At 43.9% G+C, this 12,686-nt stretch overlaps 1 protein-coding gene across 1 annotated transcript; it reads right to left on the bottom strand.

Moving 5' to 3' along the window:
• Positions 1 to 376: 376 nt before the first annotated feature.
• On the bottom strand, positions 377 to 12,150 carry LOC309592489 (uncharacterized protein; the record flags this gene model as incomplete). The annotated part of the gene is made up of 8 exons (XM_082315915.1): positions 11,650 to 12,150; positions 9,830 to 9,946; positions 7,360 to 7,464; positions 6,522 to 6,653; positions 3,874 to 4,023; positions 2,922 to 3,059; positions 2,125 to 2,241; positions 377 to 566 (listed from the first exon to the last, which is right to left on the bottom strand). Exons 1-8 carry the CDS (start codon positions 11,718 to 11,720, stop codon positions 377 to 379), a joined length of 1,020 nt encoding a protein of 339 aa, XP_082172041.1. The 5' UTR covers positions 11,721 to 12,150.
• Positions 12,151 to 12,686: the final 536 nt, after the last annotated feature.

Below are 12,686 nucleotides of genomic sequence, written 5' to 3'. Positions count from 1 at the left end.
TCCAAAACAACTTAATCTCTCAGGAGACAGAGAAGAAGCCTTCCGCTCCTAGGCTTAGCAAGCGAGAGGCTAGTAACAACCACGGGGACCAATTCTGTAAAATGCCATCGCTTTCCATAAGACAAAGAGGGTGAAAGGGGCTCAGCATCTTCCAGCATTACTTAATAGCAGAAGCAGCAGAAAGCAATAGATGGAGAATCAGACTGGGAAAAGCCAAGTAAACTCAAGGAACACAAAGAACAACCACACGTTGCAAGGAGGAAGAAAAAAAAAAAATCACGTTATATTCAACAGTGAAGGAAAAGGAAGATAAAAAACCCAAGGACACCTTCACAGCACAAGCAATAAACAGAGAATACCACAATCATTATGGTATTTACCTCATTATTTCTATACCATCTTGTACTGTCATTACTTCGTCATTTTCACCAAAGGCTTCCCACTCTGAGCACTTTGAAAAAGCCTCCTGATGTCCTGATTCAGTAAGACTAGAAAGAAAGTGAAAAGGTCTGAAACCATGGACCTTTGTATCACAGTTCCTCTTAATTCTTCTGAAGATAAGGGGGCTAAGTAGAGAGAAAAAAATCATACCTGTATAAACATTTTTACTAAGGTTACTGTGAAAAGTCTACTAAACCCCAAAAAACTTAAATCATTGTTCCAGTTTTCTTGTGGTTCTGACAAAACTCCATACAGAGTTAAACCATGCTCTCCTCTACATAGCCTATCATTTCTCATTTATAGGAAGACTGCTTATGCAGCAGCTACAGAATCACAGAATGGTTTGGGTTGGAAGGGACCTTTAAAGATTCATCTAGTCCAACCCCTAAAGCTAGGAAGAAGGAAAAAAGGAAATATGATTAAAACCAATTGCTAGAGGAATAGTTTAAATCCTGAACAACTTAGAAGGAAGAAGGTGTTAGCCTGAAAAACTCTACACTGCTGTTATCCATTTTTGAACATTAACTTCACCCTGACCCAGTCTGGGTGACCAATTCCTTGTTGTTCCAACAAGCATTTTCTTCCATACCATCTTTCATGCAGCAGGGACAAGCTTAATCAAAATACACAAAGCTGCTTTTACATCCTTTTATGAACACGTATTCTCTGCGACACCTGCAGCAAATGTAACACGGCAACAATAAAACAGGCAGCGAGGTTCAGTACTTGCTGACAGACTTATGACTGAACATTGGGCTCCATTCCTTTACTGTAACATTCATCAACTTGTACACACTCTGTATGCCAAAAAGCAGAATGCAGTGCATGTAAGAGGTATGGAAATAACTATGACAGAAACATAACAATCTCAGAATTACAACCTCTGAAGCAGAAACCAGGTTCCATGAGAAATCAAGAACAACACATTAGTGTTGCCTAAATCACAGAACCATTAAGGTTGGAAAAGAACCTTAAGATCCGAGTCCAATCGTTAACCTACCACTGCCAAGTCCACCACTAAACCATGTCCCTAAGTACCACGTCTATCCATCCTTTAAATACCTCCAGGGATGGAGACTCAACCACTTCCCTGGGCAGCCTGTGCCAGTGCCCGACTGCCCTTTCGGTGAAGAATTTTTTCCTAATATCCAACCTAAACTTCCCCTGGCGCAGCTGGAGGCCATTTCCTCTCATCCTATCGCCTGTTACTTGGGAGAAAAGACCGACCCCCACCTCACTACAGCCTCCTTTCAGGCAGTTGTAGAGAGCAATAAGGTCTCCCCTCAGCCTCCTTTTGTCCAGACTAAACAACCCCAGCTCCCTCAGCTGCTCCTCATAAGACTTGTGCTTCAGACCCTTCACGGACTTCACTGCCCTTCTCTGGACACACTCCAGCACCTCCATGTCCTTCTTGTAATGAGGGGCCCAAAACTGAATCTACACACAAAAAATAACCTGTTGTGTCTTCTGACACTGAAGCTTCTTCACCTTTGCAGTGGACCACAGTAAATATTTGCTATCATACAACACAACTACTCTGGCATGATTTCCTTTCCTCATTAAATTGCACACATATTTAGATAAAATTAAAGCTATTAACAAATGGAGGGATAAATACCAGTCATATTCCAGAAGTCAGTTCATTATTATCAATGCATCTCCATATGAAGAATCATTTCATACCTTTCCAGTGTGTGGTACATATGCACATAATGGTTTTTGCTCTTTGAAACCACAGAGGAGTCAGAATTGTTTCTTTTTCTGCGTTTCCATACTGGAGAAGAATTGGGAGAACAGGAACTACAGAAATAAGGCACAGATTTCACACACATAACATTTTTCATCTCTGTTTAAATGCTTATCAGAGTTCTGCAAAGTAATGGCACATGCTACACAGGAAGACTTCTTTTGCAGTATGATTCTTCAGTCACAACAGAGGAACACACAGAAAATGGCTCAAATTTTGGTAATCACTCCACTGTATTTTTGGAAAGTGAACCCAGTCACAATCGCACAAGAAACCTGGAAGCAGAACCATTTTCAGCTCCACACGCATGCCCCCACATCAAGGTATCTCAGTGAACAGGGAAGCGCACGACGTGCTTCACTGTTAGCCTCCCTGCTGTTCTGCAGACAGGCCTAACAATTATGGATGGTCACTCTTGCTTCTGAAAAACGTATCCTGGTTCAGCACTTGCCAACAGCGGTTAAAGAAACCTCAGTGCTCCACTGTATAAACAGGGAAGCTGAAAAAACACTGCCTTTTTCTGCTGTTAATCATGCAATTCCGTAACACTGGTAACTTTTCAACATTCAGTGGTCTGTACCAGTGATGGATTACATTCAACAGCAAAAGTGCCAAACTCCGAATCTGAGCATTAACTGCCTTCCCTCACTAAACATTTCCTAAAAAAAAAATGACAGCATCAACGTGTGTTGAATTATTTCAATAAGTTAACCACAAAAGTTTTATCTCGTACCTCTCCGGTGTGTAGTCAGTCTGACTGCATTCATCTTTACAGTCGTTTCTCTTCTGCTTTTCATCTAATACAAGGGAGCCAGAAACATCCTGATCTTTGCAGAACCATTCCTGGGAACTGCCTGAGGGTTCTGTACTACTAAAAACAGAAAAGGAAAAAATAAAAAGGATTTAAAATACTACCCATCTAGCTTACCACTCCAAGCAGAAGACAGTTAAGCTGCAGTAATAATTAACAGTTCATCTCATGTGACATCCAAATGGTGCAAACAACTGCAACTTCCACCATGGGTCAAATACAACACAGCTAAAACTACACAATGCAGTTATGGAGCTAATAGATTTCCACTCTTTTTCTTCCGATTTGCTAGTCGCAACCTTGTAAAGTATTAGGTGGTGTCAGTTAGCGGAGCTAGCCTTGTTACAGAAATTCAAGGTTCTGAAAAGATATAAAAAATATTCCACCTCGAACACAGTTGCCATTCTCCTGCAGAGAGCACAGAAATCTATCGCTAATCTTCTTACACTTCTCAAATCCTCTTAACGTATTGTTATTGCAGGAGAGAGGTGGTTCCACTGACATCAGAAAAAGGAAAGGTGGAAAGGTTATCAAGGTCAAGGAACAGTAATCACTAAATTTCTGCTTATGTCCATCCCTTTCTAGAAAAATAATTTTACTTTGTGCTGACCAGTGCAAACACACAGGGGAAGAGAGTGTACTACTGTAGACAGACCAAAAGCCTTCCTCCCCAAAGTGCCTTACTGGAGATGAATTTAGACTAAATAATGGGAGTATCTTGAAGACTAACAGAATTCAAAAGGAAAACAAAGGCGTTCACAGAGACTCCCACTTCTGAACCTGATCTCTTGCTCCCAGTTAGGAATGATCTATGGGAAATACAGAGGAGTCCTGTGAAACGAGACAGGTGCTGACTTAATTCACCCATACACACACTGGCTGCAGATCCCAGGTTTCTTCAGTGGGCGGATCCCAGGCATGCAGTGCGATCTTCCACAGCCTGATCTGCTGGTCCCAGGATCTACGGCTGTACTTCTTAAATTTGTTGGGAGTTCTAGGATGAACTCCTGGTATTCGCTGATTCCTGTAAATACACAGTAACATTTATATTTCAGGACGTGATTTTCATTCTTAAAAAAAAATCCTCAGTCCATCAGATCACACAAGCATCAGTAGCCTAATAAATAAAAATTTCGTATTTTTAAACACTTAACTGCAATGGGTGTATTCTAAAACATTGTCAAAAACAGACCACACAAGCAACAACTAACAATAACATGCCGAGTCAGACCAGAGGTTCATCCAGTCCAGCACTCTGACAGCTGCCAAAAGCAGATCCCTACTGCCTACGGACAAATATGGAACAGAAGCAGCATAACTCATACCCCTTCAACAGTATCCTAGCCTCCAGTTACTTCTATCTCAGTTTTCCTGAGTCAGGTGCAGTTTCTTTGTATTTAGTATTGCACTGAATCTGACTGGGATGAAGTTAACTTCCTTCATAGCAGTCCCTGTAGTGCTGTGCTTTGGATTTTATGGCTAAAACAGTGCTGATAACACTAATTTTTGGCTATTGCTGAACAGTGCTTGCACACCTTCAAGGCCTTCTCTTTTTCCCCACTCTGCCCTGCCCCCTCCTGCAGCCACTAAGTTGAGGGTGAACAAGAAGTTGAGAGGGGAAACTGCTGGGACAGCTGACTCGAATTACCCAAAGAGATATTGCACACCATTTAATGTCATGCTCAGCAATAAAAACTGGGGCAGAGGAAGAAGGGGAGGTGTCTTCCAAAGCGGCCACTGCTCAGAGACTGTCGGGGCACCACTCTGCTTGTGGGAGGTAGAGAGCGATTGCATTTGCATCACTTGCTTTCCCCCCACCCCTTTCTTTCCTTCACCTACTAAACCGCCCTTATCTCAATCCATCAGTTTTCCCACTTTTGCTCTTCCTATTCTTTCCCCAACCCAGCGGGGAGAGGGAGGGAGCAAGTAGCTGTGTGGGTACTGGCAGGGGTCAACCCACAAGTACCTTCAGTGAACTTTTATTCCACACTGTCCATGCATTATTACAATGGGGATTGCTATAATTCTAAACAGCGTTTGTCCTTTGGGAGTAGAGAAAACAAAGTACCCACACTCTCTGGGTAAAACGTCAGTGATATATGTGCCTTTCCACGGAATCTACACTGGGCAGACGCTATAACAATGCTGTCTGGGATCACCCAATGGCTGGAAGTGCTACTTCCCAGATGGTATCCCAAACCCAGATCCTGCCCACCACAGGTTACTGGAGAGCTTACTCAAACTGTATCTTCAGTACAAAATAATCCTGTTTATAGTCCTACCATACTGGAGTCAGTTTTAAGCCTGGGGGTGGAAAAAAGCATATTACAACAACGTTTTAAATTACACAAAGTACCTTGGTTGCCAGTGGTTTCCCTTACCCGCTTCACAGATCAATGTACTTAGCCATAACACTTTTTGTAAGATAAACAGATCCCTGCTAAGGAACAGTATTATAAACTATCCTGTTAACGCCACCCAGAACACTTTTTTATTTTTTAAGTTTATCCCATGTTTTTTCTGAACACTGTTCTCACCCCTTCCTATTCTCCACCTATGATTTAACTGATCACAGCACAGCTATGCAAGTGCCGGGCATCACCATAAGACCACCACAGTCACACCACTGATGACAAAGTGACAAAAAAAATTACAATTCACAAAGCAATCAGAGATGCTGAAGGAAAAAGCGTTACCGAAGATGTAATCGTGATATTGTGTGATATCTCCAATCATTTACGATACCTGTTGTTGATTTTTAGTCATCTAGTCTAATCTTTAAAGTTTTGCTCAACAACAGGCTTGCAGTGTCCACTGCACTTGGCTGGCAATTTTCACAACACTCTTACAGGTAGAATCCACAGAAAGCTAGCAACTATAAGTAGCAAACTATATTGAGAAAAACACCTCTAAAAAATAACCCTCAAAACAAAAAGACAAGAACACAGGTGCGCATCCACACATTAGTACAGTCTAGCTTCTGAATCTCAATAGCTCTGCAGTAAGCAGAGGGGGCTGGCTAAGAAATCTTGATTTAAGTGCCACGATTCACAGACTCTGAAGCCCAAAGTGGAATGACAGAGAAAGCAAGAATTCCAGGTTTTTGTTTGTTAGTTACTGATGAATCATCGAAGACTGGTTTCCCTTACCAATACTTAAATGCAAGGCTTTATTCAGTCTTCATTCAAAGCTGTCATTTCCTGGTATCAATTAACTTCACAGTGGCCTAGTGACAGTCACCAGAAGTGCCACAGGGAGATGATTAATACAGAATTTATTTAAAGTATGCTTGCTACTAGCAACAGCAATGCACGAAGGGAACATTTAAGCTTTAAATTTTCCCTAACTAAATTTGCTCGTATGCAGAAAATACCTGGTGTCTCTAACAAAAATCAGTTGATTAAAGTTTTCTTCACTTACTGTTCATATAATTTTAAGACAACTAAAGCTGTGTGCTGACCTACACACACATTAGGAACAAATAAGAGTTTGTTTGGAAATGTGCAACATAGTGCAACTTACTTTGGAACTTCTTTAATATATCTGTCATATGCAAGGGTATTCTTTCCAAAGTTGATCTGTTTTTGTCTTCTCCTCAGAACCACTTCATCTGTTTCCCTTTCAGCTGGATTAGCAGAATCACTTGAAACAGAACTTAAAAATAAAAATTAGAATTAAGTTGAAAAGAACCTTAACGGTTTAGAAGTTATATAAACACTCTAGAGCTGCAGGTATTTTTACTCTGATAGACAGCAAGCACAACTCACTTCACCAGTTTACAGAAGTGAAAGCTGTGCTAACCAAATGAATCATTACGACAAAAGAGCAGGTTTTGCAAGTTTGTGCAATTGCTCAGGTTTTTAAAAAGTAAACCCACACCTGAGCGTACTAGTGCTAGAGCTGCCTTACTAGAAACTTATAGCTAGTTTACAACAAGGAAATCAAATGATACACGATTATTGCATATATGTGTAACAACCTCCTAATATAAACATGAAAAAGCTTAAACTCAATAAAATGAAGACGGGTAATATAAAGGAGGCTAGCTTGAATGACCTGATAGCCATTTCTCTCTCCAAGTCTCAATGACTGGTTTTCATTTTTCCTTTCACTATTCCAGTATTTGCTCTTACAGAAAGCTGTAATGAATATGCAATTTAAGCTGAAAAAGAAGAGAATCTGAAATGATCATACAACAAGCTTTTGAGATAAGACTTCTCAGTGCTACTCTCTCCTTAAGGCTTCCTTCAGGCTTGATACGAAACAGCCTGGCTGTTTCTGCATGTAAAGCAGCCGGAGCTCATCAGACGGCTACTGCTAAAACCAGTGCAACAGTAGTTAATTATTATTCAATACCTACTTCGTCTTTTTTTTATTTGATGTCCTCATTGTTTTCCCTTCTTCAATTCTACCTTCCCAGTCAGGGCAACTAGAAAGAGGCCTCGAATCTTCTGGTGTTGAAGAGCTGGAAAATAATGAGAACTCAATATGAACATTTGTTCCTCATGACGTATTTAATGAACAGAAACTTCAGTAATGGACAAAAACAGCTTCACAACTGTAACACCATGGGCAGGCCCCTGCTCAGTTCAAAGTCAAACAAACTGAAACATTTCAGCTCAAGTCACCTTCAGCAGTGATGTAAGATTACCAGTTTTACTTTGCAGGGAAAGAAAATAGTCATGAAATGAATTTCATGTCAGAACATAGACCTGACCATTTCTTGAAATACTCCCAGATCAGCCAATGCAAATGCTTCTCTATGCTACTTGAGGACCTTCTCAATACTGCCATTCCATGAAAGAGCACAATTCATGAAATTACTTGAGGTCAAAATCATCAGTCTAGTCACTGCTCTCTGTCATCAGCTAAGGACTTTGTAAAGGACAGAGGAGATGCTTACGAAATAGAAAAATGCCCATCACATCAGCAGAACTAACATTTTGTCAGACACCATCATATCCCAAAGTATCACTTCAAGAATGTAAACTCTGCTGTGTAAAGCCAAAAAGGGAGTCAGGAAGCTCTTACTTAAATAATCAGTTGGATCACTGATGTTCTCTGAGTGAAGAAACACCAGGTTCCTCATTAACTTCAAAAATATAATAAATGAAAACTCTATAATGCTGTAATATTCTGAAGTGCTGAATTCTCCTTTCAGTCTGTTGACTTCTTTCAATGTTAATGCCTCAACATTTAATGTAAGTAATATAGAAGTAGATTTAGCTTATAATCTTACTTTCCCTAAACGGTTTCACATCGACAGATGAGATTACCATCCATGCTGCCAATGTCATTTTAACACAACATAAAGATTCCACACTAAGAAGAAACATATCTACTCAGCAAAAGAGAAACACAAAATGCTACTAGCACATCCAGTTGACTCACAATCGTAACATACTGTTAATATTTTTTATGATAGCATCATAAGACATAGAAAACACTCCTGAATACAGGGTCTTTTCTAAGCTCTTCAAAAGATTCATTTATTAACTTCATTTACTCCACCTGGAGCACTGTGTCCAGATCTGGGGTCCTCAGCACAGGAAGGACATGGACCTGTTGGAGAGGGTCCAGAGGAGGCCACAAAAATGATCAGAGGGCTGGAGCACCTCTGCTATGAAGAAAGGCTGAAAGAGCTGGGGTTGTTCGGCCTGGGGAAGAGAAGGCTGCAGGGACACCTTATTGCGGCCTTTCAGTACTTAAAGGGCGCCTACAAGAAAGATGGGGACAGACTTTTTAGCAAGGTCTGCTGCAACAGGACAAGAGGGAATGGTTTTAAACTAAAGGAGGGTAGACTTCGACTAGATATAAGGAAGAAATGTTTTACAATGAGGGTGGTGAAACACTGGAAGGGGTTGCCCAGAGAGGTGGTAGATGCCCCATCCTTCGAAACATTCAAGACCATGTTGGACGGGGCTCTGAGCAACGTGATCCAGTTGTAGATGTCCCTGCCAATTGCAGGGGGGTTGGACTAGATGACCTTTAAAGGTCCCTTCCATCCCAAAGCATTCTGTGATTCTATGATTTATTAACTTCATATTAACTGATAAAAGATTCAATATTAAACACGCCATCAGAAATGACAATCGCTTTCATATAACGTAATACTCGGAGACATATAAATTATATAAAAAAAGTTTTCATCTGCCCTCAGTAAAATATTTCATCTCTTCTAACTCCGTTTTCTGCACATACCCAAGCACTCACCACTTTTCATACTTCCTGTCAGACATTAAGATACCAATCTCAACCACTTCCTCCACCTGAGGTCTTTAGTCTCTTTAGTCTACAATATCCAAAAGCAAAGCAAAATACTCCTAGAACTTCCTACCTATAAAATTTGATCTCGTCTCAAATTGTCCTCAGTACTGGACTACAAAAAGGGGGGGGGGGCGGGAAGGTATTTACTAAAAACTGTAGTACAGCTGAATATACTGAGTGCACTGTCAAGTGCAGAGACAAACATCATGGTTTGCCCACGCTTACACATAAAGATGCATAAGCAAAGCATAAAAAGTAAGAGCATATTGTTTCAACGGGAGTTTTATACTAATATTGAAGAGTTCAGCAACAAAGGGCTTAAACTACTGCCTCAGTATATACCATTTCTCTCTTTCATATGAAATACTTGCTAATATTATGGCATGTATTTCAATTAGCCAAACTGAATGGTCTACTCTTGCATAATGCAGAGATCATTTGCTAACTTTATGCTACTGTATTATTAGAAAACATTTAATTTCATCACATCCAAGGTTTTGTTGGATTCCTAAAGAAAACAGTGCAGCGAAGTGAAGATTTAAAACTTCACATTTATTCCTTACCTCTCCAGCCATTGGTCTAAATGCCTACATTGATATTCGTCAAACACCAAAGAATCTGAATCATTCCAACTTCTACATTCCTGTTCTTGATGGCAGCAGTGTGGATGTTGCACAGAACTAGAAAATAAGAATTTTCATCAGAAATCAAGTCACTGGTAGTCACTGAACATTGCCTATACAAAACAAATATGGACAATCCGAGTATCATCATTTATAATTACAAAATGCTGATTTGGCACAGATATGTGATTTGCGTCAACTTACTCATTCAGGCAACACTAACTTAACAAAGGTGTTAGACAATGCATTTGCTGAGAAAAGGTCTTTGACTAATGCAACTAAGACATTAGAATTTTAAAATAAACCGTTAACATTTAGATAACCAGAAGTTTATCCTTTTTCTATTTGCAGACAAAAAGGGGGGGGGGGAAAATACCCAACTGAGGACTGTCACCAGTGTTTATGGAACTGCTGACGTGTGGCAACATTCATAGACTGTCCTCTGTCAGCAATGCATTATTTGACACTTATATACCATTCTATCCAGCACTAAACTCGTGGAAGAGGCAAATATAGAAACATCGCTTCAACACAGGAAAGCAGCAGGTTGAAGGAGAAGTAGGTCAAACATTTATGTGGAAATAATTTTACACAGGCAATTCTTCACCAGACGCTGCTGCAGAGTCCTCACAAGCAAGCACGGGACAAAGGAGCTAGAGTGGGGTGCTTGCAACATGCTGGAAGGACAGCCAGAGATTGCTTAAGAGTTATCTACATTTTCCTCTTCGGTTCTGTGACATCTTAAATGCTAGGTTAGTAAACAAAACACCGTCACAGCATCTGCTAACGTCAGGCCTGGCTTCTGGGCCGAGGCGCACACCTGCAGGTCAGCCACCACCTGCCTGGGAGAACGGCCCTGTACAACCCCACGCAGTGAACACGCTGTTGTTCCATCTGTGCGAGTAAACAGTAAGCCTGCTGTTCTGCACCTGCCAGGTCTCTGCGCTTCTTAAGTCAACAAGTGAGAGGGAAGGAAGGGTTTTGTTATTTTAATCCTGGATTAACAACCTGTGTTTTCTCTCCCTTCCTCCTCCGCCCTGACCGGCTCTGGGAGCGTCCTGCTCCCGGAGGGCTCACAGGTACCGACACACAGCGCAAACGCCTTACTCCCAACCACGGAGCGAGGCAAAAGGACCCTTGCAGCACATTCGGTTTTCGCAAAAGCAGTGAAAGGATAAAGCCCTTCTCTAACCACCCTCAGCAACAATTACTCAATTGCAAGACTTAAAAGAAACAGGGCGGGGGGAGCACAACACCTAGCATGCCTTAGGCACAACGCTATTTGAAAATCTAGGGAAAAATGCTAACTGAAAATTATGCCTTTTCGACATATCCCAGTGTGTCTTTATCCCCAGTGCTCCGCACTCCCCGCCCACTCCAGCGTGAGCCCCGGTGGCTCCTAGCCGGACCCGGGGCGTTTCGCCGAGCCCGCACGCTTCTGCCCGGGCCGGGCGCAGCCGTCGCTCCCCGCCCGACCCCCTCCCCGCTGCCAGACGCGACCACAGCGACTCCGCACGGAGCCTCCCTCGGCCAGGCCGCCCGCCCGCGGGGCGCGGCAGGAGGACGGCGCCAAGCTGCCAGCAGCTGCCTCTGCCCGCCGCCCCTCGCGGCTACCGAGGAGGACGAGGCCGAAGGCTGCAAGCCCCGCGACAGGCAGCGCCACACCCCCGCCCCGCCCACACGCCGGAGCCCCGCCAGCTCCGCAGCCGCCCTGAGGGAGCAATCCCCGCCACGCCCCGGCCCTCCGCGGTAGCTCCCACCTGCGCAGCCCGGCCGGGTCCCCACCGCCGGCGGCGGCGCGGCGCGGCAGGCCCCGCTGCCCGCGGAACATGGCTGAGGCGAGCGGCGCCGCCGAGGCGGAACATGGCTGCGCCCGGCAGCGCGCAGGCGCGGCGCTGCCTCCCCGGGGCGGCCGCGGTGGTAGCGCGCAGGCGCCGTAGTCCTGCCCGGGGGGGGGGGGTGCGCATGCGCACAGACTCACTGCAGGGTACGTCCAGGTGCAGCGGGCAGGGAGCGGGAAAGGGCCACGGCGTTCCTGGGCTGGAGGGGGGATCGGTTGCTCCTGCCGAAAAGCCGACCGGGGAAGGGGGAGGAGGGCGTCGTGCCCTGCTGCCCACGCTGCTGTGAGGCGGCAGGGCGCAGCTTCCCTCACGCCGAGGGCACCGCTTCTCTCACGGCCTCTCCCTCGCACCCACCCGCAACGGGGGGCGGCTGGGCCCCCGGGCCGCTCCGCTCGCCCGTCTGGCGAAAACCCAGCTGCGACGTCAGGGCGTTACCTCACTCGTCAGCCGAGGCCTCGGCTTTGGCCAGGTTGGTCATCTGCTGGATGTGGGGACAGAAGTCGGCTCAGCGACGGGGGTCAACGGGCGCCACAGCGTACGCTGCAGGGAAACACGTCCCACGTTTCGTACTCTTAATGGAGGGCAGTACGTTCTTCCATTGCCTGTGCTTGTTAACATATCTAAGCAATGCCACAATAAAAAATTGGTTTTATACAGGACACATCATTGCTATATGCCAGTGCTACCCTGGAAAGACAAATTTCTCGTCATTGCCCCTACTGATTTCATGCCATCCAGTGTCACTCCTTCCCCCCCGCTAGTTATGGCAAGTATTTTGGTTTTTTTGCCTGAGATACGTACATAGATTTTACACACCTTCTTTCATTTACGCAACCCTCTGCATTCAGGTTATAGTAGGAAAATTCATCAAAGAAGGAATTACCAAGTGCACCTTCAGGAGAATTTAAGCCCTCTTCGTATGCACATGTTCTCACCTAAAACATTGTATGCAGACA

This window comes from Platalea leucorodia, assembly GCF_965183815.1.
Source record: "Platalea leucorodia genome assembly, chromosome: 6".
NCBI lineage: Eukaryota > Metazoa > Chordata > Aves > Pelecaniformes > Threskiornithidae > Platalea > Platalea leucorodia.
This window is presented reverse-complemented; position numbering and strand designations above follow the sequence as displayed.